Source organism: Macrotis lagotis, chromosome 3 (assembly GCF_037893015.1).
Source record: "Macrotis lagotis isolate mMagLag1 chromosome 3, bilby.v1.9.chrom.fasta, whole genome shotgun sequence".
Taxonomy (NCBI): domain Eukaryota; kingdom Metazoa; phylum Chordata; class Mammalia; order Peramelemorphia; family Peramelidae; genus Macrotis; species Macrotis lagotis.
In genome coordinates this window covers 221,734,256-221,761,667 of record NC_133660.1, presented here as the reverse complement: position 1 = coordinate 221,761,667, position 27,412 = coordinate 221,734,256, and the positions used below count along the sequence as shown (strand labels likewise).

Here is a 27,412-nt window from a genome sequence, read left to right as displayed (position 1 = left end):
ACAATGAAGTAACATCAATATTTAATATATAAACACCAAGTGTTATAACATCCAAACTCTTAGAGTTGAGTTACAGAAGGAACAGACAGTAAAACTATACTAGTAGAGGACCTCAACCTTCCTTTCTCAGAATTAGATAAATTTAACCACAATGTAAACAAGAAAGAAATGAAGGGGTGGGGGGTGAACAGAAGCTTAGAAAAATTAGATATGTTAAATCTCTGGAGAAAATTGAATCGAGATAGAAAGGAATATAACTTTTTATCAAAGTTATATGACACTCACAAAAACTGATCATGTAGTAGGACACAAAAACCTCACAATCAAATGAAGAAAGGCAGAAATATTAAATGCATCTTTCTTAGATCAGGATGTAATAACAATTACATGTAACAAATGGCCATGGAAAGATAGACTAAAAATTCATTCAAAACTAAATTACCTATTCCTAAAGAATGAGTGGGTCAAACAACAAATCATAGGAACAAACACCAATTTCATCTAAGAGAATGACAATCAAAAATTTATGGGACAGGGGCAGCTAGGTGGCACAGTGGATAGAGCACAGGCCCTGGAGTCAGGAATACCTGAGTTCAAATCTGACCTCAGACGCTTAATAATTACCTAGCTGTGTGGCCTTGGGCAAACCAATTAACTCCATTTGCCTTGCAAAATCCTTAAAGAGAGAGAGAGAGAGAGAGAGAAGAAAAAATTAAAAATTTATGGGATGCAACTGAAAGAGTTCTTAGAGAAAATTTTATTTTTGTATTTTTTTATCTTTAGGAGAAATTTTTTATCTCTAAATACAAACATAAATTAGAGAAATCAGAGAAAGAGATCAATGAATTGGACACAAAAGAAAAAAACAAATTAACCCCCAATTAAATATTAAATTAGAAATTCTAAAAATCAAAGGAGAAATTAATAGAAGTAAGAAAACTATTGAATTAGTAAATAAAACTAGGAGTTGGTTTCATGAAAAAGCCTACAAAATAGCTAAACCTTTGGTTAATTTGATTAAAAATAAGAAAACCAAATTGTCAGTATCAAAAATGAAGGGGGAGAAAGGAAAATTAAAGTAATAATTTAGAGCTATTTTGCCCAACTGTATGCCAATAAATCTGACAATATAAGTGAAATGGATGAACACTTAAAAATATAAATTGCCCAGATTAACAGAAGAGAAAACAAAATACTTAAATAACCCCATTTCAGAAAAAGAAATTGAACAGACCATCTGAATTCTCTAAGAAAAAATCCCTAGGGCCAAATGAATTCACAAGTGAATTCTTCCAAATATTTAAATAACAATACTATTTGGAGAAATAGGTGAAGAAAGAGTCCTACTGAATTGTTTTTTAAGACTCTGATATGGTGCTGATATATAATCAAGGAAGAGCCAAAACCAAGAAAATTCTAAACCAGTTTCCCTAATATTGTTGCAAAGATTTTAAATAAAATATTAGCAAAGAGATTACAGTGTGTTATTCTCAGAATAATATACTATAACTAGGTGGGATTTATATCAGGAAATACAGGACTAGTTCTCTATTAGGAAAACTATCAGCATAATTGACCATATCATATTCAAAACTATCAGAAATTGTATGATTATCTCAATATATGCTGAAAAAGGTTTTAACAAAATACAGCAACCATTCCTATTAAAAAGACTAGAGAGCCTAGGCATAAATGGATTTTTTTCCTTAAAATGATAAGCAGTAGGGGTGGCTAGGTGGCACACTGGATAGAGCACTGGCCCTGGAGTCAGGAGTACCTGAGAATCCGGCCTCAGACACTTAATAATTACCTAGCTGTGTGGCCTTGGGCAAGCCACTTAACCCCATTGCCTTGCAAAAATATATATTAAAAAAATGATAAGCAGTATATATTTAAAATCATCAACAATCACTATGTAATGGGGATAAAGTAGAAGCATTCCCAATAAGATCAGCAGTGAAACAAAGATGCCCATTATCACCACTATTATTCAGTATTGTACTAGAAATGTTAGCTTTAGCAATAAGAGAAGAAAAGGAAATTAAAGGAATTAAAAGATATCAAGGTATCATCCTCTATCAATACCTACTATGCAGTCTATCCCTCCCTAAAGATTTAGATTCATCCAGGCTGGTTAGGTTCTCTCTCTCACCATTTATCCATTAGACTATAAGCTTCTTGAGGGCAGCAGCTATTTTTTTTGCCTCTTTTAGTCTCCTCAGGGAGACAGTCTTTGGCACAGTTATTGATTTCATCTATTTATCTTGAATTTCATTCCCAAGGAACCATCTTCTTTTCCTATCTAGTTCAATAGTCATTCTCCTAAGAGAAGAAAATAGAGGCAACCAAGAATAGAGGTAGTTCTGTCAAGTTTATTGTCAACTGTGTCATCCCAAGCATCCTTAATCAGTGGTCCTCTCCCTCTTTTTGACCTTCCTCTTAACCACTACAAAGCTTTAAATTATCATTCATTTGGATCTCAGATCATTCTGGTCTTTAATGTTTCTGATGTACTTGGAGTCTTTTTTGTAGGTCCAGGAATCCCAACCCAAGTCAGCCCTACCCATGCATATCATAGTTTCAGGTCTCTACAAAAATTCATTTTACTTTTTTATATACAATAAATTATAGTTGCCCAGGAAAATTGTTTCTCTTCATTTCTGCTCTCCATCATAAAGTCCAGGGGTGATTACAGAGAAAAATCTAAATTTACCTAAGTATTATATTGAGTCAACATAGGTCAGGTCAACATCTGTGAAGAACAAGTTTGTTATCTATAGGCGGTGTTGGTTGTGGTGGTGGTGGAAGATACTGGAATGGTTTGCTCATGAGGAACTGAAGCAAACAGGGTAAACTGACTTAACCTAGATCCTATAATTTGTAAATACCTGAGGGCAGATTTGAACTCAGGAATATTCCCAGCCCAGGGCTCTATCTGTACCATGCCATCTAGCTGCCCTAACTATATGTAGTTGAAGTCAAATTTTTCCTGTGAATCCAGGACTTCCTGTTCTTGAAACTACATCCCTCACTCTCTTCTAGTCCTCACTTAGAGAGGTATTGTTCTTCTTTCATTCCTCCCCAAACATCACTCAAATATCACCATAAAACTAACCACCTCCATGACACATGACATCATCTCATCCAAAACTGAATTTTTATGGAGTCCCATTAGAGAGAGATAATGCAAGTGTAACTAGGTATTCACCAGTGTTTATCTAATTTGACCTTGGAGAACCTTCTCTCCCTAATCCTTCTCCCTATGGAAAAACTAATCCAGTTATTTTATTACAGCAAGTTATCACCAGGATAATACCTATGACCAGGTGGGATTTATGCCAATGATGCAGGGCTGGTTCAAGATTAAGAAAACAAATCTTGGCTATTTTACAATATTATTTTTCATTTTTTACATGCCACTTTTGGTTGGTTGTATAACTTATCCCTGTTGTGTTTTCTCCAACTAGAGTGTTTACTTTCTGAGGGCAAGACTCATGTTTTGCAATGACTCAGGACCCAGGAGAGTTCTCCACCCTCTCAATAATTAAATAACCAACTCTAGCCTCTGACTCATACACATATGTAATATATTCCCTAACACTAATACATATCCATCCTCAGAATAACCCTGTGAGCTTGACAGTGCAAAAAAAGCCCTGTTTTACAGATTGTGAAACTAAGACTCCCAACAAATGGAATGACCAGTGAGTATTTTCTCTTTTTTTTAATCTTCTTTTTCTTCCTCTCCTGCCCCCGCTCAGGATTGAAGACCTTCTCCAAGGATTCAAAGGCTTCACAGAATTCGAAGAACGAAAAAAGAAACTACAGGAGAAAGATTTAGAGGAGAATCAGGCTAAGACAGAGTACCTGAAGCTGCTAGGGAAGTTAAGCCGGGAAGAAGCAATCATACAGCATCAAAACCTAACTAAGGAGAACAATAAGAAAGCCAGTGAAAAGAAAGAAATGGTGATGTACATGATTCCTTCTAATGGGTTATGGGTTGGCTAATGCCTTTCCCCCCCCTGATTTGCAGGCAAAGAAGCTAAGAAGTTGACTTTGACTTTTACTAAAAGAAAAAAACTATTTCTTTTTGGTTCTTGGGAAGTCAAAATAATCTCAGGTGACACAGTGATTAAAGTGCTAGGTTTGGAGAACTAACTTCAAGTCTAGCCTCAGACCCACATTAGCTTTTTTGGACCCTGGGCAAGTTATTTAACTTCTATTTCTCAGTTGGGAGTAATTATACTAGCACTTTTGTGAAGTTCTATGGAGATAATATTTGTAAAAGAACTTAACATAGTGCCTGACTTTATATAATTTTATTAATTGATTAATATAATTACATATTTGTATAATTCAGTATTTTTATTGTTAATTGGCATGAATATATTTATGGTTCCTAGAAAAGCTACATCTAACTGTAATGACTGATTCTGGGCACTACATTTTGAGAAGGGCAGATATCAGATAGAGTAGGCAGCCAACTAGAATAGTGCAGGTACTCAAAAGCCAGACCTCACATGTGACCCATACAAAGATCAACTGAAGAAACTGGTCAGAAGCATTAGGGCAGGGATAAGTCGGACTAGAAAATTTTCAAAATCTGATGGGGGTAGCTAAGTGTGGCAGTGGATAGAACACTGGCCCTTGGAGTCAGGAGGTCCTGAGTTTAAATCAGGTCTCAGACACTTAATAATTGCCTAGCTTTGTGACCTTGGGCAAGTCGCTTAATCCCATTGCCTTAAATATATTAAATTTTTAAAAACTCTGTTGGACTTCTCATGGAAGATAGAGCTGTTTTTGAAGAGTCCCAAAGCATAGATTTATTATGAGGAGAGGATTTCAATTATATGGAATTTCTCTTCCACCCAAGGAAGAACTTGACCTAAATAGGTAGTAGGTTCCCCATTCCTATACTTGCCCCCCCCATTCAACTTTCATGTAAGACTTCAGGGAGTGTTAGTGGCTTTCTTTTTCTCTTTCTTTTAAATAAATGAATTAAAATATTTTTTGAAGTATATAATAATTATTGAGCCAGTAGCCATCCTAGCTAACTAAATTACAAAAACAAGTTCTGACTTAGAGTCTGTTCTGTTTTGTGCCAGACATTAGCATGCAGTAGAATGTGGAGTCAATTAAGCTTTGGGAACACCCAAATTGGTGGGTGGGAGATGTTCAGTGGGGGACGGGGTTGATTATTTCTTCTCTCTCCAATCAACCAATCATTCATCAAATCAGTTTGTCCACAAGCATTTCTTAAATACCTCCAAAGAACTTAGTGTTTTCTGTAAAGAAAATAAGAAATGAGAAATTAATTACAAAAAAAGACAAACTTCTGACACTGTACATGATCTTGGGCAAGTCATTTCCCTTTTCTGAGACTCCCATTTACTAAAAAAAAAAAATGAAGGGTTTGGACTAGATGGTATCTAAGATCTCTTCCAGCTCTGCAATTCCATGTTGCCATGATCCTAGCAAAACCACACCTCTCTACCAGTACTGAAAATACCATGGTCTCTAGAAGATTTAGATTTGACTTTGCCAGGCTAGAAACCTCTTCAGTCTCCTTCATTTAGAAGGTTTTAATCTGCACTAAATTCGTCAATTTATAAATGCATGGACTGTTGGAGCTGGAAGGATTCTTAGAGGGTATTGACTCTCACATTTTACAGAAGAGTAAATCAAGGCTTAGGGCAATTCATTGATTCATCCATGAACAGATGATAAGTAGAGGAGCTAAGTCTCTTTAGTCTCTTCCCTCCTTATAGATGGGGAAAATGAAGCACAGAAAAGTTAAGTGACTTGTCCAAGATCACACAGTTCTTCATCCCATTATACCATGGACTCAGGATAAGCCCTCTCCCTGTGGGACTTGGGGATAGTTGGTCATTAATGAAGAACAAGGAAACTGGGAGGAAGCCATTGTGTAAAAGGATTCTAACACTTTTTTTCTATTAGTTCCAACTGTGTTTAAAATGTGACAAATCCTCTTTAAGAACCCAGTTATATTTTAAAAGATCAAAAGGCAAGGCAGATCCCTTTTAAGAACACAGGCCTATGGGGGGGGGAAGAGGGAGAAGAAACTTGCAAAAATAATCTTTAGCATTATATATTAAAAAAAGCAAAAAACTCAAACCTCTTGGAAACCAGTAATACAAAGTGCCTACTATGTGCAAAATATAGTGATATAGTGATAGGTGCTGGGACACAGAAACAGCTAATGAAGACTTGTCTGCTAAGCCTAAAGTATAAAACTGTTATCATCAGTATTAGTAGGAGAGTGTTGCTCTCAAGAGCCTTCCCTTCTATGCAGGAATGCAGCTTGTGCACAAATAAGTCTAAATAAAATCCTTTGAGAAAGAAGAGAATAGTAGCAATGACCAGGGGGATGTTTGATGTGGGGGGGTGGAGAAGAGGAAAGATGGGAGTCAGGAACAGCTTCCCACAAGAGATGGGGGTCTGCCTGGGAAGCCCCGATAAAGTGAAGATGGAGAAGAGCTCCCCAATTTTTTTCTTCTTTCCTTGTCAAGGTAAATACTTTGTCTAATAGGACTGGTCACAATATTTTGTTTCACCAGTAGGTGCTGCCAATCAACAAAGGATGTCATTCCAACTGCAAACTGCATAAGCTCAAAGCACAACTAATCTATTTAATTCCCTAGCTTTATTGTTTGTTTGATAGTCTACATATTGAGTTTACTCATAATAAACGACTTATTTTTTCTTAATCCTCTTCCTTTCTGACTTCTGAACTGCTTTTCACACTGTTGATGTTCTCTTCCCTTGGGCAGTCTCTCCTTTTTGGAACTCTTTTTCTACCTAGCACTCTTATCTGCATGGCCTCTTCCTTTTTATTTAATTCGTATATGATTTTTTTACATTCATTTCTTTAATTTTCAGTTCCAGATTCTCTTCTCTGTAGCCCCTTTCCTACCCACTGAGACAGCAAGCATTATGACCACTCTTTCTCAGGCTCCTTTTCTGGGTCATTAACCATATCATATCCTTTGGCTATACTCTAATGGGATTAATGACCATGAAGATTACTATGCAGATAACTCCTAGTTCTGTATATCCAGCCTGAATCTCCTTCCAGTACTAGGTCAATAAATACTTATCAGACATTCAAACTGGGGGCCCTATTGTCATCTCAAACTCATCATGTGTAAAAACAGAACTCATCTCCCCCCCCAAAAAAAATCCACATCTTTTCCATATTTCTATAAAGGACAACACTGTCCTTCCAGGAAGCCAGATTCACAGTATTGAAGTCAAACTACCCTCCTCATTCTTCTTTGCCCCCATATATCCAAAGAGTTGTCAGGAATTATGAATTTTACCTTTATGACATCCCTATGATTTTTTCCTTTTTCTCAATTCACACCATAACCACAGTCCAGTTCATATACTCATCACCTCTTCCTTAGACCATTATAATTGCTTAGTAATCACTGTCCCCAGTCTCTTCCCTCTCCAATTCATCCTTCACAGAGCTGCCTAAGTAATATTCCCAAAGTACAGACCAGACCACATCAATCCCTGACTCTTTAAACTCGATTCATTATAAGATCAAATACATACTCCTCTGTAAATCATTTAAATCTCTTTAGAACCTAGATCCATTCTACATTTCCATCCTTATTACACATTTCTATGAACTAAACTAGTGGGGTCAAAATCAACTAGAAACAGGCTACATATTGACTTAGAAAAGCAAAATTTGACATTATCTATGTTATGCTGTATCTTAATTTATTTTATTAAATATTTCCCAATTACATTTGAACCTGGTTTCATAGGAATTTTGCAACCCTTGACTGGAAGTTTGGCATGAATTGGCCTTTCTTCTTTACTCTATCTTCCATCTCCAGGACTTTGTACAAGTTCTCTCTCCACTTTACTATACTCCCTCCTCACTTCATGTCTGTCTCTCTCTTTTTTTTTTTTTTTTTTTTAGGTTTTTGCAAGGCAATAGGGTTAAGTGGCTTGCCCAAGGCCACACAGCTAGGTAATTATTAAGTGTCTGAGACCGGATTTGAACCCAGGTACTCCTGACTCCAGGGCCAATGCTCCAACCACTGCGCCACCTAGCTGCCCCTAATTTATTTTTTGAGTTCCAAATCTCAATGTCTTAAAACTTCTAGTTTCTTTCAGAGTTCAGTTCAGGTCAGTTTCCTGATCCCCTCCTCTCCCACTTTCCCTTACCCCCCACAATTATAGTGTGTTCATTTTATATATATCTTTTCACTGTGTATGTGACCATGTTGTCTTCCCTCTTAGAATCAAGAACTCCTCAAAGAACTGTCCAATTTTTGTCTTTATAACAATATTACCTAGCATAGTAACTGCTGCATAGTAGGCTCTTAATAATTTTTTTTTGATTGATAGATTAGGAGATCTGGAATCAAAGGACTTAAGACTGGATCATGGTTTTGCTGCTATCCCCACTATGACCTTAGGGCAGTCACATAACTCTTCCAGAGGTCAGATTCTTTCTCTGTAGGATCAAACCAGATGATCTCTGTGTTCTCTTCCAGCACTTAAATTCTCTGGTTTCAGGAACTTGTGTTTCCTAAGTGAAGTTGATGGTTTTTCTTTTTTTATCATTTTTTCCTCTCTCTCTCCCTTTTGGTGTCTAGATAGCAAAGCTGAAGGATGAGTACTTGAAACAGTGCCTTAAAGAAAAAAAGAAAAGGAAAAAAATTATTGAACAAGTAGCAGAGGGCCACAAAAATGTGAAGTCTGTCCAAGTGAAGATGTGGAAAACCAAGCAACAATTAGGTACTAGGGGCCCAGACTGGGTGGGGGTAGGGGGAGCAGCTTAGAAATCTTCAATATTGAGGCTATTAGAGAAAAAAATGTTAGGAGGGGGGGGATCAGGTTGGGAGGAGGTAAATCCAGGGTTATAAACTCACCTTCCAATCTGGGCAACCTTGTTTAGTGGAAAGAGCACTGGATTTGGAGATAGGGGTTAGGGAACTTAAGTTCAAGTCCCAGTCGTGCCACTTTATTTCCTGTGTATCCTTGAGCAAGAAGCTTCACCTCCATGAATCTCGGACTGTCTTATTCTCACTCAGTAAAGTGGGGAAATTGGAATAAATACTCTCTAAGGTCCCTAGATGTAAATGTGTCTATTGGGAAAGTTTCAGCTAAGGCATGGCTTTGAAGTCAGAGTAGCCAGGAGCTTATAAAGTACACAAATAGAGTCAATCAGAGCCCTTGACTACATCACTCTTTGGTATATTCCTGTCAGTGGCTGACTGTCAGATGAACTGGCTGACTAACTCTTGTCAAACCATGTCACCTGTTCTGGGCGCCTTAGATCCTTATCGAGACCATGGAAGGAAAGGAAAGGAAAGAAAGGGAAAGGGAAAGGGAAGGGAAGGGAAGGGGAATTCTAAAGAGAGGAGACAGTGTACAAGAGAGAGCTAAAAAGCAAAATCAGAAGCAGGGTCAGGAAGAGAAAGATGACTGGCCAGCCTTCTCCCCCAATCCTCATCCCACAAAGTGGAAACTCCAGGAAGAATTCATCAATGGGAGAAGGCAGCCATCCTGGCAAAGGTATATTTCAGGGCAAGAAGGCCCTCAGCATTAAGGAAAATTTAGGAATGAGCCAGCAGCTGAAGCATGGCTTTGAAGTCTGAAGTCAGGACCAGAGTGGAAGGGGGAGTAGGAGAAATAGTAAGCCTTGGACTAATTACATTACATTTTCCTTGGGGGCTTGGGAGCCATGCTGTGTGCTTAATCCTTCTAGCCTGGGTCTTCTTACCCCCCCGGCAACATATGTGTGTGTTTATATGTATTTATGTGTTTATTTGGTTATATACATATACACACATATCTACATATATATCTGTACATGCCACACACTTTCCACAACATTCTCCACCATGGAAACATCAATCATTTTCCCCCAAAGCCCAGGAAATGATACAGGAGATGAAGCTATTACATGAGCAGCAAATGGAGCTTGACAGTGAAGATTTCAAGAAAAAATGTGAACGGATCCACGAAATCCGAACAATTGAGTATCTTCCTGTGATGAAGGAACAACTTTTTGACTTTACCAAGGTAAGTCTCTCCAGAGGGGCTCATATTCAATTGGTCTTTAGCTGAGGGGGGTGGTAAATCCAGGAAGCCATGAGGTGGCATCTGAAGTTTCTATTTGTCCTCTCTTCTCAGAGGACCATGGCACCAGGAAGGTGATGCCATGACATGCAAGTGAATTAAGATTTAAGTGAGGGAGGGTTGTGCAAAGTCACCAGCCCCACTTCCTCATCTGGAATCATCTGGATCCAGTGGCCATCATCAGGGGAACTGGAAATGACCCTGGGTGCAATGGGAGACTAGCCTTTTAAGCCAAGGTCTTTAACAGGTCTCAATTTGACTGAGGCCCCACCTATTCAGTGATCTAGGCCTAGGTAAGAAAGATATGTCAAAGAATGACCTCTTAAATTTAAAAAAACAAAATCAATCTGGAAGGAGAAGACCCTTAGGGATTCTGGCTAGAAGAGAAACAATTGCTGTTTACATTCATTTTGTGCCAATAAGGGACTCACACAAGGATCAAGTAAGGCCTATTGTTGGCCAGTTCAGGAGAGCCCAAGTGATCGGAGGCTTGTAAACTCTAAGATATCTTGCCAGGTTTCAGTGATCATTCACTTTGGGCAAAGCCCCTGGAGATAGAAGGGCCTTAAAGGAAAATAAATATTTTGACAAGATAAGTAGAGAATGTATTCCATACATGGAGTCTACCCTGCTTGAATCTCTGGAAGCAAAAAAGATAGAAAAATTTCAGGGATTAGCTAATTATCCAGCTTGGATAGAATGTAAAGTACATTGAGGGTATAACAATTCAGGAGGAGACTGGATTCAAGATTCATATTTAAGTGGGTACCACAAAATATTCCTCCTGATTCATGGGTTCCGTGGTCAACAAGAAGGAAGACTAATTTTTTTTTTGTGATACTTATGATCTCTTACCTCTTTGAAATAAAAACCATGCACAAGAAGCAAAGTAATTGTAGCTATTTCCATAGACTAAAACACCAAGAACCCTTATGAGGGAACAACCCAATGCACCAGCAACTGAGAAGGCTATTTTCTGAACCTCCTCCCCTACCAACCCCCTTATTCAAGCAGGATAACACACTCTGACCCAAAGGCTTGTGCTTTCACATCCTCAGCTCAATAATTCCCTCATTGCTGCTGCAATCTGCAATGAGCTCCCACTATTTGGGGACCACAAACGACAGTGCTCAATTCTGTCCTCCCCTGCACATGGAAAAGTGAGATGCAGGGGGGGTGAGGTGAAGGACAGTACAGGGAGAAGATCGACTGGCAACACAGTATAGTCAACCAGAGAACTAAGTAACAGAAGAGACTGGGAGAAGCTGGCAATATCTACGGGGAATGGGGGAATGTTTCACCAGGACTGAAGGAAAGGGAGCTGGTCAGCAGAAACAAAAGAGAATGGGAACAAAAATAGATAAGTGAAAGACAATTTGAAAGAATAGTAGCAAAAAACAATTCACTAAAACTCTATACTTACAAGCAATCTCAAAGACAAGTTGCATAGAAGCAACTTAGAAGTCTCTTTAGAAGAACACAACAGGGGTGGCTAGGTGGCTCAGTGGATAGAGCACCGGCCCTGGAGTCAGGAGTACCTGAGTTCAAATCCGACCTCAGACACTTAATAATGACCTAGCTGTGTGGCCTTATGCAAGCCACTTAACCCCATTGCCTTGTAAAAACTTAAAAAAAAAAAAGAAAAAAATCTGAACACTGTAAGAAATAATATATGAAAATTTGTCCAGGATTTCTGAGCACATGCCAACTCAAAGAATCCATTGACTATCCTGGGGGTGGGTGTTAGTGGGGTAAGATGCTGCAGTGCTGCAATGCTGCAAACTTCAAGATACATAACAATGCCAATGACAAGTGACTAGGAGAAAGACCTTCAATATTGATTGTATATCCTAAAAGTCTTAGTGCTTAAGCTACTTTTAATTTTAAGCTACTAAAAAATTAGTATTTTACTAAGATTTTGGGAACACCCTGTACTCCTGACTCCAGGGCTGGTGCTTTATCCACTGCGCCACCTAGCCGCCCCTGGAACACCCTGTAGAAAGGAAGACTTCTGGATAGTATAAGACTCTCCTGCACTCATCAAAAAACACAGTAGAGAATGGAATTATGTGTTCTAAAAAGCAAAGGAGCTCAAGATGCCCTTTACAATCTGACCCCCTCTGACCTTTCCAGGCTTCAAGTTCTTAATCCTGTCCAAGTGCTCTACAATTCAGGAGCAGCTGGCCTTGCTGTTTCTCACACACTGTGCCCATCTGCCAGCTCCAGGCCATTGTCCAGGTTCTTCTGTCACATCTCCTGACTTCCTTTGAATCTCCGTCAAAATACCACCCTCTTTTAGAAGTCTTTCCTCCTCCCTTCCCTCCATTCCCCAAACTACTAGTTTTGTGATTACTTCCAATTCACCCTGTTATAGCTTATATGTACATAGTTGTTTTAAGCTTAAGCTTAAATACTTTGGCCATATAATGAGAAGACAGGACTCAATGGAAAAGACTGTGATGTTGGGAAAGATTGGAGGCAAAAAGAGAAGGGGAAGGCAGAGGACAGATGGATAGATCAGTGTCATGGAAGCCCCATGAACTTGGACAGACTTTTGGAGAAAGTGGAGGATAGAAGGACCTGGCATTCTCTGGGTCAAGGGATCATTAAGAGTTGAATGAATGAAAAAATAGCATAGCTGTTTGTTTGCTTGCTGTCTCCCACATTAGAATATAAAATTCCTCAGGGACATGAATTGTTTTTGTCTTTCTTCATACATTCAACACAGCCTAGTTCCTGTCACCTCAGAAGAGTTGTTGACTTGGCAGTTTAACCTTCACTCTGGAGCTGAGATGGTCAAAGTTGCCACCAAGTCAGACCCAGTAGACATCTGATAATCTACCTGCTTTTTTCTTTTTTCTTTTTCGCGAGGCAATGGGGTTAAGTGACTTGTCCAAGGACACACAACTAGGTAATTATTAAGTGTCTCAAGCCAAATTTGAACTCAGGTACTCCTGACTCTAGGGCTGGTGCTCTATCCATTGCACCACCTAGCCACCCCTCTGCCTGAATTTTTCAAGAGGCACAACCCCTAATTTATCAAGAAACAAGAGTCTTTGTTTTGTTTTTTCAGAAGGAAATTTTACTTGAAAAAAAACAGCAGATAACTAAGATTAAAAACCATAGAAAATGAAGTCTTGAACTTTCTGGTAGACAATTTAATTCCTTTCAGCATACACTTATTGCTTGCCATGTAGCTATGTAAAGCAAAACAGCCCTTGACTTCACGAAGTTTAGCCACCAAATGGTTTGACTGATATAGCTACTGGGTAACCTAATTCCCTTCCTTTGCTTCAACTCTATCCTGTTTTCTTTGTCTGGGTTGGTTTATCTGAAGCATATTTCCATGCAATTCTTGAAGCTGGTTCTATCCTTTGAAGAAAATACTGATTACTCAGATTGTGGCTTAGTTTCCCAATATGTAGTCTAGTGGTGGATATTGTCTTGATCTTACATCATTATCAGCTTCCTGAGAAGACTTAGAGGGAGGTTTCTGATTTATTTTCTGAGTGTTGTGCATAAGGAGTGCAGAAAGGGGGCACCTTAGAGCTATTCTCCTACCAAACCTGACTGGTTCTGGTTAGAAGCCCACTTCATCCCCCTTTCTCCAAAATCTGATTGTCTCAGACTAGATGTCAGAGATTCAGAATGTGAAAGGCCATTCTGGGCAGAAGGAATAGCTGTGCACCTAAGATTGGGGACCCAGAGCTGCTCATTTTTTTCCAGAGCCGATTTAAGAGCATTAGGAAGCATCCTCATGGATGATGTTTCAGAGGTTGGAAGGACAGAGGCCTAACATTTGTGTTGGCAGAATGAGTTTGCATGGGGAGAAGGATAATCATGAGAACCCAAGGGTGAATTAGAAGTGGACACATTTGGGAGGCTACAAGGGGAAGCATATTGTCTACAATTCCATAAAATGGGGGTGAAGAGAAGAGATATTGAAGAACCAGAAAGGGCAGCTGGGTGGTACAGTGGATAGAGTGCCAGCCCTGAAGTCAAGAGGACTTGAGTTCAAATCCAGCCTTAGATACTTAATAGTTGCCTAATTGTGTGACCTTGGGCAAGTCACAGCCCCATTGCCTTTAATAAATTTTTTTTAAAAAGAACCAGAAAATGTCTTAAGGGATGATCAATTGGTGAATGGAGGCAGCAATTTCAGTGAGAAAATGTTTCAATTACCCATTAGAATAAGAATAGAAAGTGAAAGGGGGCTGAAGTTAAAATAGTCTGGGAGTGAATTTGAAGCAGGATTTTGATGGTTATGTGATTAGGGTTGGTCAGAGAGGATGTTACAGAATCATAGACTCTTAGTTTTAAGAGCTCTCAGATGCTATGTAGCCCAATTCATATAAAAAAATCTCCAAAGTCATTCAAAGACCCCCCAGTGATGGGGTAATCCAGTACCTTCCAATACAATCCATTTGGGATTAACTCCAATTGTTAGGAAGTTTTTTCCTACATCAAGCCAAGATTTGTCTCTCTACAATTTCCAAGAATTTTTCCTGGTTGTACTCTTCAGGGTCAAGGTAAAAAAATGTCTTATCCTTCTTTCATAAGCATTTCTTCAACTCCTGAAAATGGCCTCCAAAATGACTCCTCAAAATCTTCTCTACTTTGACTTCTCATTTCCAGTTTCTTCAAATTGATGTGCTTTGACCAGGACAGAAAACAATGGAACTCTTATCTGGTTCTTTTTTAGGTTCTTGCAAGGCAAATGGGGTTAAGTGGCTTGCCCAAGGCCACACAGCTAGGTAATTATTAAGTGTCTGAGACAGGATTTGAACCCAGGTACTCCTGACTCTAGGGTAGGTGCTTCATCCACTGTGCCACCTAGCCACCCATGTGTGCCTCCTAGCCGCCCTGTATTTCTCTTAATGTAGCTGAAAATGATATTTGTGCCATCCTCTCATTTTCCCTCATATTGGCTTTATAGTTCACTAGTAAGCACAGGTCATTTCTAGGAAAAACCTACATACACCTCCCCCTTCTTGTACTTAAGGAGTGGATATTTTGAATCATGGCTTAAGACTTTATATTTATCCTTATTAAATATCAGATTTGGCAAACATCCAGGAGCCACTTTATTATAGATCCCTTCTGGACTGATATTGAACTATTAATGACTACTCTTTGGATTCAGTGATTCAACCAGTTCTAAATCATTCTAGTTATGTTATTATATAGCCTATATCCCTTCCTGTTTTCCAAAAGAATAATATGAAAATTTTGTCAGATGCTTTGCTAAAATCTATTTGAACTATATCTACAGCATTTCTAAAATATACCAATCTATCAAGCCTGAAAAAATAAGGAAATAAAGTTAATTTGTCATGACCTATTCTTGATGAAACCATATTGGCTCTTTGTGATCCACATTTTCTTTTTTAGATCTTTCTATGTGTGATGCTTACCTACTAGGTTAATATGTTCTAGAAGCATATCAGTAATTGGAGTCAAATTCACTCACCTATTATTGATGGACTCCATTCTCTTCACATTTTTTGAAAACCAGGACATTTGACCTCCATTCCTATGGCACTTCTACCTTTGTTCATAATTCCAAGATTATTCACAGTGACTCAGGAATCACTTATGCCAGTTTTTTCAGTGTAATGTGACATAATTCATCCTAGTCTAGTAATCTGAATTCATTAAGGATGTCTGAATACCATCTAATTATCACCCTACTTATTTTTGGTATGAGCCTTTTTCCTAGGCAAACTACCCCCATAGAATTTTAACTTTTTAACCTTTCTTTAAATCCTTTGAAGTTTACTCTTACAAAATATAAGGTGAAGGGTGGCTAGGTGGCAGTGGATAAAGCACCGGCCTTGGAGTCAGGAGTACCTGGGTTCAAATCCAGTCTCAGACACTTAATAATTACCTAGCTGTGTGGCCTTGGGCAAGCCACTTAACCCCATTTGCCTTGCAAAAACCTAAATATATATATATAAGGTGAATGGCTAGTTTTTCTTTCTTCCTCTGTCCCAGTTTCTAAGATGGTCACTTCCCACCCAATTATTTCTAACATGTCTGTCATTTTTCCCTAGAAACCAGTTCATTCTTGTTAGTAAGAATCAGTCCCATAACAGAATTTCTCCTCTTGGATATTCTTCCTTTTGAAGAATTAAATTATTAAGGCAAATTAGACATTTTAGAATTTGTCCAAAATGAAGTCCTACATCATTAATAAATAATATCTCTTGGTTAGGCTTGTGATCTCTTTTCCAAATTCATCCATATCACTTCTTTTTCTTTCCCTATTAACCTTCACCCAAATGATCTCCACCAGTCTTCTCTACTTCCTGAATTTCCTCATGTTGAGGCTATTTTCTTCATTTATAACACTACTCTGTTGTGTTCCCCACTCTCACTATGGTATCTCAACACAGTAAAGTCTAATAACTGGTCAACTCTTCCTCCTTCCATTACGATCTCTAACTCACCTTGCTGACTTCTCTTGTGATCCACCATCATTGTTATTACATGTTCCTTTCTTGAATTTTATCTGCTATGATTTCTGGGTCTCTCTACTGCTATTCTTTCTTCATTGGAGTTAATCTTTAGGGTACCTTGGTGGATCTATTTAGCCAATTCTTCCCTTCCTCTTCAGTGTCAGTTGGTAAGAATGTAGAACTTAGAAACCCTGATGGCACATTTGAGACTTGGGTCAGGGCAGACATGAAGTTAAATACAGTTCCTGGGACTGATTTGTGATCTGGGAGGAGTGCCTCTATCTCAAAAAGAACATATCATAAAGCAGCATGGTGATATCATTTCAAAGGCTATAAATCCAGATTCTATTCAACCTAGCCTTTCTGCATTGTAGGCTATGGAACTCTTCCTGACTTCTGTTTGAAGATAGGTTGGAGGTGGGAATGTGACCAAACTTGAGATGGTGAAATAAATCTAACAAGTAATGCCCTAGAGAAGGCTTCTCCTCCCCTTTGTCACCTTGAACATATTGGGGGGGGGGGTAGTACCCTTTGCAGAGCTCTAAAGTTTAACTGCTAAACCCTTGGATCAAGATTATACTGGCTGCTCCACTAATCACAAGAACCAACTGGCTTCCCTCCCCCTGTTCCTGAGCAAATGTAGCATCTCCCCTCTGACAATTCTCTTACTCTCTTATCCTACTCCCTAAACACAACCAGAACATACTGTTTTCTAGTCACTACTCCCAAACTAATTCAAACCACCCATTGACTTCCATAAACAAAAGAACTTTTTTAGTCATCTGCCTCAAAGAACCCTGTCATTTAAATCCAATTCACTTGCATGTCATGACATCACCTTCTTGATGTCATAAAGGACAAACAACAACAGCAGCAAAGAGAGACAGGAAGCAAGGAGTAATAAACTACTCCTGGGAGGTTCATTTTCCTTTAGATTCTATCTCTTTCCCCAATTAAAAAACTCACCAGATCCTACTATCCCTTCAAATTATCTTTTTTAATCCCTCCTTCCTTCCTCAAACTCCTTGAAAGAAATAATCTGTACTCTGCCTCTCTTCTTTCTCACTTCTCAACCCATGTAATCTAGCTTCTAACCTCATCACTTATTCTCCAAGGCTACCAAATTCAATGACTTTTTTTGGGCCCTTTGTAGTATTTGATACCTGCTAATGATGATCTCCTGGATATTCTCTACTTAATGCATTGTGATGGCATTTGCTCCTTCATTTTCTCCTAACTTTCTATCTGTTCTTAGATTCTTTTGATGGACCACCAACCATGATATATTCATTAACTGAGTTTGACCCCAAGAGCCTGACTTGAGCCCTCTTCTATATACTATCTATCTTGGTGATCTCTTCAGCCCCTATGAATTCAATTAGCTCTCTGTGTAAATGATTATCAGCTTTTTATATCCAGTCCTAGCCTCTCTTCTAAACAACAGTCCTGCATCACTAATTACCTATTAGACATTTTCAGCTATGGGCATGTCCAGTTTAACATAGATATCATCTTTTTCCTCTCAGTACCATTTTCTTTCTGTCAATGGCACCACTCTTTCTAGTTAGCCAGGTTTGAAACCACCAAATCATCCATGTTTCTCTATTCTCCCTTACTCCCCATAGCCAATGTTTGCCAAGTCTCTTCTATTTTACTGCCACAATTCCTTTGGCATCTCTCCCCTTCTCTTGACTTATACCAGTTCACATCCTCATCACCTCTTATCTGGACTATCAAAATATATCATCCCAAATCCCTTTCCCAGGTTCTTCCCCTCCCCAAACTATTCTCCACATAGCTGCCAAAGTCATGTGAATGTTATCAGTTGGAGATGCTGCTTGTCCCAATGGAGCAGTTCAAGGATCCAAAACATTTTGTTTTGTTGAGTTCCAGTCCTTGTTTGAACCTGAAAGGCCCATCTTGCATGACCACATGCAAGATTAAATACACATAATGTTGTCCTCATTAACCAGTTGGTGTTGCATGAGCTTGAAAAGCCCAGTAAAATGGGCAAGTCGCAGCACAAGATACAGTCCAAATCCCTCAGCCAGACAGAGGACTTGAACATTTCTGCATTGTGAAGCCTCCACTGTGGCCTCATGAAAGACAAGGCAATGGTCAACACTTCTAAGCTTCCTGTTGGAGTCCTACAAACCACCCAGCACTCAATAGCCCAGACACCTACCCTTGTACCTACCCTTGACCTTGGCCACTCCTGTTATTCTTTTTTCCTGGAATTCCCATTTGCCCCTCAGACAGAGTTTGCACAGATGTTCCTGATGTTCCAAATAGAAAGTTACTGGCTTTAGAGAGTAGAAGAAGAGAAAAGATAAGTAAAAGAAGCTATTTATTCCTTTTTCCCCTGGGAGCAGAAATCTGGGCAAGGTGGAGTAAAGAATACAGTTTCAGCTGGGCTAGATGCTACAACCTAGGGTCTCACTTCAGAATCAGGGGCTCCCCTCAGGACACTATCATCTATCACCAAACTACTGACCCAGAGAGAACAAACTCCCTCTCTTCCCTATTCCTCTCCTCTTCCTCCCCAATAATGATGATCTCTAATAACAACAGTAACAACAACAAAATTCATCCTTTGCCTTAGATTACCACTTACCTATATTCTTGACAATTTATCATTCAGGGATGGCCAAGGCAATTTAGGTTTGAGATATTAGAGCATTTTATAAATAGACACACACACACACATATATATATATATATACATATATATGTATATATATATATATAAAATCAGAACTATAATATGGAGAAAGAGGATTTCATTATGATTCCAGACATCTGGATTCTAGTCCAATCCCTGACACCAAAAGTAACTCATACAAGCCTCTACTAAATCTTTTTTCCAAAGAGGCAGAAAGGTAGTGGAATAGAGCTCTGTCTCCAAATGAAGAACCATTTTGGATCCCAGATCTTTTACTTACAGCCTTGTATGATCTTGAACAAGTTAAGCTGTTGCTTATAGAGTTCTGTGAAATCTTATATATCTGTGTTTACCATAAAGGAAAGAGGACCATCTCACCATAAAAGCTGGATGACAGATTCTTCAGTTACTTTAAGGAAGTATCCCAACATCTCATACATGGTTGTTTTTGTGATCAAATGTTCTATGGCCTTGGAAAAAAATTCAACCTCCACCATCTTGCAGGAGGATATCTTCATCCAAAATATTCTGTTTGATATTCAAAGTCTTTTCCATTTCTCTATCTCTAGGATGCTGGTCATGGCCTCACTGGGGAAATGTCCTTGGTAGAACTTCAAGAAAGGCTGCTGTTGCTGAAGCAACGGCAAAAACGAGATGAAGAAGAGAAGCGGGACCAGATCATTCGGGAAAAGCAAGCTAAAATGAATAAGCTTCTGGAAAGAGCTGAACTGATTTCTATGTGTCGAGAAGCCAATGGGAGAGCAGCAGCATTAAAGTCAGTATTTAGTAGGAGAATGAGACAAGATTATTGGAGTGATGAGGGGGACAATCTTAGATGACTACAAGCACAAGGCAATGCACCAGTATGGCATGACAGCCAAAAAAGCCAACTAAGGTTACATAACCAACCATCTCTAACATGAAAAAAGGACATGAGAGTATCACTGACCCTTGGCTTTGTCTGACCAGTTATAAACCATTGTTTCCAATTCTAGGCACTACTTTTTTAGGAAGAACTTTGATAAATAAGAGTACATCCAGGGGCAGCTAGGTGGCACAGTGGATAGAGCATTGGCCCTCTAGTCAGTGGTTTGACTGCCTATCTGATTTACCTGGGCAAGTCATTTAACTTCTGCTTCAGTTTCCTCAACTGTAAAAATGGGGATAATCATAGCATCTATAGTTGTTAGGAGGATCAAATGAGATAACATTTGTAAAATGCTTAGGGTAGCTGCCACTTCATAAATACTTGTCCTTTTCCTACCTCCATCCTCTACACACCACCAGTGTGATGTTGGGCAAGGCATGTAACTTCTCAGAGCCCCAGATAAATCCTTAAGACTATCTTTTGCAGAGAAGGTGCTAAGTTGCATTTGTAGGAGTCATTTCCTCACTGGGAACTCCCTACATTATTGAAATCATAGGCTTGGTGGGGGGAGTGGGAGGAAACCCCTGCTATGTACTTAGCCCTGGATTCAGTTACTGAGAGATGCCAAATTTAGGTAAGACAAGAAAGACATGTGCCCCCTTGGCACTTATAGTCTAGCAGAGAGAGTCAGCCCCTTGTCTCCTCTGAGGCTTCCCTCACTCCTTGTTAGACTACCACAATAGCCAAAGGTGGGCTGGCTGCCTCAAGTCCATCCTCTATTCATCCACCAAAGTGATTTTCCTAAAACAGCTATCTGATCTAATCAGTCCTTACTCTTTGAACTCCAGTGACCTCCTAAGGCCTCTGGAATCAAAAGCAAAACATTCTGTTTGCTATTCAGTGCTTTTTATAACTGAGTCTCCTCCCATTTTCCTGGTTATCTTAACACCTTCTTCCCTATCATGTCTAACTCATCCATCTTTGGCTTTGCTCTTCTAATTTCTTGCTCACTAATAAGACCTTCCATCTTTCATCTCTGAACATTTTCCTGGCTCCTCCCTAGAACTGAAATGCTCTCCCTCCTCATCTCTGCCTACTGGCTTTAAGTTCCAGCTAAAATCTAACTTCTACAGGAAGCCTTTCCCATATTCTTAATTCTAGCTTTCCCTCTCTTAATCATGCCCTACTAGTCCTGTATGGAGCTTGTATTTACCTATTGGTTGTTGTTTGTCTCTCCTGTGGGTTGTAAAGCCCCTTGAGGGCAGGGACTGTCTTTTGCCTCTTTTTGTCTCCCCAGGGCTTACTTTAGTCTGGTACTCAGTAGGCTCTTAATAAATGTGGCTTGACTGCCTATCAGTCAAGATCAGATAAAATGCAGACACAGCTCTAAGCCAGGTATTAGGTGGTAAGTGACTAGAAAGGTGTAAAACAATGCTCTGTGAGGTCCAAGGGGAAGCTTATTTAGCAGTGGTCATCCTACATAGGAAGCCCTACTCACACATAGATGCTACTGCTTTACAGGCACTTCCCCATTCAGTAACTCATTAGTATTGTCACAGTACTTCCTGGGAAGGAGAATAAAACTCAGCCCTTACAGCTTCGGTAATCCCATCTGGGTGGGTGTGCCCTTCCATATCACAGCCCTCCCATATCACAGTAAACAATCTTTATGTCTGGTTGAGGCCAAAACAAACCAAAAAACCATCCATCATTCTTAGTGAAGAGACACTAGAAACTTATCAAGGTTTCTCCTCAGTCTACAGATGGAGTGATCCATTCTTGGACCAGCTAGAGCTCATAGCCACTCCTCCTGCCTTGGAGAGCCCAGTCTCCCCCCCCCCCCCATTATGGTGAGGCATCAGAGGAAGATTTTAGAAAAAAGTCTTCAGCTGCATCGAAAGGGTTGTGTTAGAATTTAGCAGTTGGAAATCTTGGAGGCAGGGGTTCAGTGTAGGTAAAGATGTAAAGGGAGCGAGGACAGGAGGGGGGTGGGGAGGATGTACCAGGGATCACGAGTAGTCCAGTCAAACTGCAGCATCTAAAGTCTGAAGAGAAGCACTAAGTAGGAACCAGATCTTGGAGGGTCAAGAATGTTCCTGAAAAGGGAGATGGAGAAAGTAAGTTTCTGAAGTACTCACTCTACCAGTTACTATTGGGAGCTCCCAGGTGACAGGTCCCCAAGGACATGGGAGCAAAAGTGTCCTGGGAGTATGGGTGAGAAAAGTCTGACTTGGTGCCAAATAGATTTAAGCTTGATTTTGCATATTAATCATACAGGGACAGAACCTTCTATAATATTTGACAGATTATGCTCATTCCTAAATTTCCATAAGCAGTTAAATGTCCATACTAACCCACATTCCTCATAAAGTTCTAGAAGGGAAATCCAGCTCCAGAGATAAAAAGGACCTCATTCAGTCCTTTTGTTCAACCAATGTAGAAACTAAGGCCCCAACAAAAGTAATTCAGGATCACAGCTTTAGAACAGGAAAGTTCCCTCTAAATCGTCTATTTCAATGCTTCATTTTATAAATGAACGCACTGAGACCCGCTGGTGTTTATCCAACATCATACAAGGTAATGAAATCAGGTGTTCTGCCTCCAAATCCAGGCCATTTGCCTCTATACCCTAGCTGCCTCCAAGACTTGACAGAAGAGGAAATTGGGATGCTAAAATCAGCACCAGAGCAGAGACTCTTGACTTTTTTTTTGGTCATGGACTCCTTTTCTATTAGGAAGTCTTTGGAGCTCTTCTCAGCAAAATGTTTTTAAATGTATCCTTTTTAGGATTTACAAAGAAACCCAAATAAATTAATATTCATTGTTAAAAGTAAAGACAGTTTTTTTCTGTCCAAGTTCACAGACATCCTTCACCCTTGGAAATCTATACATAGATCCTTCTGTGTAGTCCCAGATTAGGAAGGCCTGCCCTAGTAGGAAATGAAGGGCAACTGGACTGTGAGGGGAAGAAAGGGGAACCATTGAGAGTAATACCCCAAAACCTTTCCATCAGGGGCAGGGGGCTGCCTGCATGGCCCACAGAAAATGAGGAAGGAGGCTGGACGTTTATTGCTGATGACCTCAAGTGGTTCCAAGCATTGTTGCTTTCTTTCATAGATGGAACTCTCAAAGTCAGAGTGGGAGGAGCCAGAATCTGAGGAACTCTAGAAAGGGGTCTGACTCTCCTGGACACTCTCTCCCTTGGTTTCTCTCCTTGGGCATCTCCGGCTGCTTACTAACCAGTCCCCAGAGAAAAGCAAGCCGGGGAGTCAAGATCACAAGCTGTGCCTGTCTCTGGGGTTATCTCTATGAATCTCTATGATACTAAGCTGCTCCAGAGAATGAACATGAGACCAGAGAGATCAAGTTCTCCCTCATCTGTATGAACTTGACTTCACTGAGCCTTCCTATAAAAGAAAGATAATGTTCGCCTCTGACCTCCCATGACTATTTGGAGGAAAGTGCCCCCTCCTATAAAAATGCCACAGAAATGTGAGTTTTCTCATGAGAGCCTACCTTGAAGGACTTTTGCAAGGAAAGAACTATCGATATTGAAAAGCACTCCCTTCTGTCCTGGGATATCCCATTGACCCAGAGCTTTATTGGTGCAAGGAGGGCCATAGGACTTCAGAGTTGAAGTGATCCATTAAACCCCTCCTATTTTACAGATGAGAGAACTTAGACTCAGAGAGGGGAAAACACTAGTCTAAGACTACACAGACAATAGGAAAAGCAGAGACTGGAATTCCAGCTCATGTCCTCTATAACCTGCAGGTCAAATGAGATATTTGTTGAGCCATTATCATAGTGCCCAATAAATAGTGGGTGCTTCCTCCTTTCCTTCTTCCTACTTCCCCTGCTCTTCTTCCTCTAGCAGAGCAAATCATACCAGGCTGTCCCATATGCAATGTCCTTCCAACCTCTTGATTCTTTTCCCCCATATTATCTGGAAGCTGTCATTGGTATTTGTGGAGACAGGGACTGTCCCTGTGGTTGCAAGGTCATAGGAAACTCTTAGTAAGTAAACTACCTCCACCAAAGCAAGTGGAACCCTCTCGAGTCCTAGAGATTTGCCCAGAATATTGAGAGATTAAGTAAATCACTTGCCCAAGGTATCAATTAGAGATGGCACTAGAACCCAACTGAGTAACACAGTGGGGGTAAAGGACCAAGTCTGGAGTCATGACCCAAATTCAAGTTCAGCTTCAGACACTTCCTAGTTGTGTAGTACTGGGCAAGTCACCTAACCCATTTGCCTCAGTTTCCTTCTCTGTAAAATGCAGATAAAAAAATGATATCAACCTCCCAGGGTTGTTGTGAAGATCCAGTAAGATATTTATAAAAATGTTTAGCACAAAGAAAGCTCTATATAAATGTTTTATCAATCATCATTAACATTATTATCAATTTATCATTATCATCATCATTCCTAGTTTTCAGGGCTAGCTCTCTAGCCACTATGATGTGTGATGGTGATGGTGGTAGTGGTCCTCCCTCACAGAGGCAAGTTGCGCTTGTATCAGCTAAACCCACCTACACTCCCAACCCCAAAAGGTTTTTCAGTCTAGTGTTTGCACAAGGTCAATGGGCCAGTAGCATTCCTGGAGAGATGGCTCAAGACACATCTCTCCATCCCCAAGTTCAGTGTCAAAGATATTGTATCAGCAGTACCATCCACCACCCCAGGAGGTGAAAAAAGGCCAGCAAGTGATTAAGAACAAGTTAAGAACAAGTACCAAGCTTCTGTTCAGGAGCTATTTATTGGGCAAAATAAGTAATTCTATCCATTTTGCATGTCAGCAAAAGTCAGCTCCAATCAGCCCAAGGGTGATGACTAAGATTTCTTAAGCAGTGTCACCAAGTTTTATTTTGTTCCCAACTTACACAAATTATATACTGTAAGGACTTTTACAGGCAGGCAGTCACAAAACTGTAGTTTAATCAGCCACAGTATCAGTTATAACCACATGATACCTTTAACCCCCAAACTAACAGACCTATCAGCTTCCGACTTGACAGGCTGGAAAATGGGACTGCCACAGTTACCTATAGGACAGGGAAATTGGCTTCCTTTTTCCAGAACAATTCCAGTCCTGACCCTTTGAATTGGAACATGTCAAGAACTGCAGAATGAACGTGTTGACCCCTGGGACTTGAGAAAAACTGTTAGAACTAGGAGAGAACAGAGAATGTAGTATGTTAGGATCAGAAGGGAGGAGAGGAATTAATGAATTAACCAATAATTAATTGATTGAATTAATAAACAATAGTCATTTATATAACACTTTCAAGGATACATAGAATTTTACACATATTATCTCATTTGAACTTCACAACCACCCCAAGAGAAAAAATGTGGGGATCATGAATCCCATATTCCTAAACAGGTATTATTCCCATAGGCAGCTTTAGTTGGTACAGTGGATTAAGTTCCTGGCCTAGGATCAGAAAAATCAAATTCAGCTTCAGATACCTACCAGCTCCATAACCATGGGAAAGTTATTTTAAATTCTACCTGTCTCAGTTTCCTCGATTGTAAAACAGGGATAATATGAGTACCTACCTCATAGGATTGTTAGAAGGATCAAATGAGATTTTGTAGAAATGGAAAGGAAGTGATTTGCCTAAAATCATCTAGTGACAGTAGCAGGAAGTCAAATCTTGACTAAGAGTCTATGGTCTTCTTTCCACTCTTGACAGGAATCCCTAACTCTTTTTAAATGTTCTTAGGGCTCTAATTTTGCTTTCTCTTTCTTCCTCTGGGAATTTGGTAGATTAGCTTCTTACTGCAAAGATCCTAAAAGTTTTATCAAGGATGGAGGTCTAGAAATATTTCCAATCACAACCCTGTAGATGAAAGGGATCAGATAAGTCTCTCAACCCTCTCCCTTCTCTAAATCCAAAGATGCTACCAGCATCAATGAGGAGGTCCACCTGAGTGTCCAGCAAACCTGGTAATCTCATGTGTCTAGAAGATTCCACATGGGCTCAAAGCCTAATAAAATTTCAAAATAATGTAGCAAAGTTTCTGGGTTTCCTATCCCAACTGCCACTTAGCCTAGCATATCAAGTCCCCAGAAAGTGGTTACCATTTCTCCCCTCCAAGTTCTAGGGATAACCCTAAATGGTTATATTTTCTTATTAATAAGGCCTCATCCACTGTACTCTCCAATATCAATTAACCAATTAACATCAATTATCTTTTACAAAGGGATAGTTACAAAGAAGGTATAGCAAGGACTGAAGGAGAACATCTCCCCCTCCAAAAATTGAGGATGTTCTCTCCCCTTTACACAGTCACTTGGGACAGAGGTGCTGTGCATTCATGGGTATGTGGAGACTGGGTAGGAAGATAAAACCACTAAATCTGGAAACTTAACAGCAGTTTTTCCTCCTCAAAGGCAAATAGGAGAAACAGGAAATATTTTCCATTCAAACCTTTGTATTCTCTTCTGGTTTAGCAAACAACTAAAAAACTTTTTTTTTTCAGGAAGCCAAACTTATCCTAAGAGGATATCTGCTGATGCTCTCAAGTAAGGGAGAGGGGTCTCCACATTATGCAAACTTGACAGTCAGCTAACCAAGCCTTCACATGAACTAGAATCATTCTAACGACTGAGCTCTCTTTGGCTAGTCCCCTCTTACAACAACAATTTCTTATATATGTATCACTTACAAAGTACTTTCACTGGCATCACACAATAACTCTGTGAGGCCGGCATGACAGGGTTAATTATATCCATTTTACAAAGGAGAAAATTGAGTTTCAGAGTAAGGAAATGACCTATTGATAGTCATCTATTTAGTAAATGGCAAAGTCTGGAGACAAAGCTAGATCTCCTGACTCCCATAAATGCTTTTCCTGCTACACCATAATATGTGAGGAAAGATACTTTTATCAAAGAGTGGCTAAGTTACTTGATTTGTTCCCATACTTGGATAAGAGCATATTTCTAATGTCTTTAGGAAAAAATAGAAACTTGTCAGCCTAACATTGAAGGCTCTTCCCAATCTGGCTGCAGCCTACTCTTCCAGCTTTATTTACTCTTACTCCATTTCATTCACTCTAAATTCTAGGCAAATTGAATCAATATTCTATCTCATGCCTCCATTCATTTACACTGAAGGTCCTCCATACCAGATATGTCTTCCTTCTTCATCTCTCTTGCTCAGAATCATTCTTCAAGATTTAACTCATATAATAACTCCTCATAAAGGCTTCCTAATTCTAACTACCTATTATGTCCTCTCTCCTTACTCAAGTTATCTTAATTTATGCATATTATAGACCCCCTC

At 39.6% G+C, this 27,412-nt stretch overlaps 1 protein-coding gene and 1 long non-coding RNA gene across 4 annotated transcripts in view; one reads left to right on the top strand and one right to left on the bottom strand.

The window, feature by feature from the left end:
- The window catches only part of CFAP99 (cilia and flagella associated protein 99), a 200,124-nt gene that overhangs the window by 149,628 nt on the left and 23,084 nt on the right, over nt 1-27,412 (top strand). For both annotated transcript variants that reach the window (XM_074229913.1, XM_074229914.1), the window contains 4 exons: nt 3,762-3,966; nt 8,640-8,781; nt 9,920-10,071; nt 19,818-20,023. In XM_074229913.1, coding sequence (XP_074086014.1) covers nt 3,762-3,966; nt 8,640-8,781; nt 9,920-10,071; nt 19,818-20,023 — 705 coding nt within the window. The remainder of the gene's footprint in view (nt 1-3,761; nt 3,967-8,639; nt 8,782-9,919; nt 10,072-19,817; nt 20,024-27,412) is intronic.
- Nucleotides 4,386-23,230, bottom strand: LOC141518157 (uncharacterized). 2 transcript variants are annotated; one of them, XR_012477111.1, is made up of 4 exons: nt 23,111-23,230; nt 22,120-22,212; nt 8,334-8,675; nt 4,386-5,285 (listed from the first exon to the last, which is right to left on the bottom strand). It is a non-coding gene; the product is annotated as an uncharacterized LOC141518157 (long non-coding RNA). The 2 variants fall into 2 exon arrangements; XR_012477110.1 differs by lacking the exon at nt 4,386-5,285 and having other exon boundaries at nt 8,098-8,675.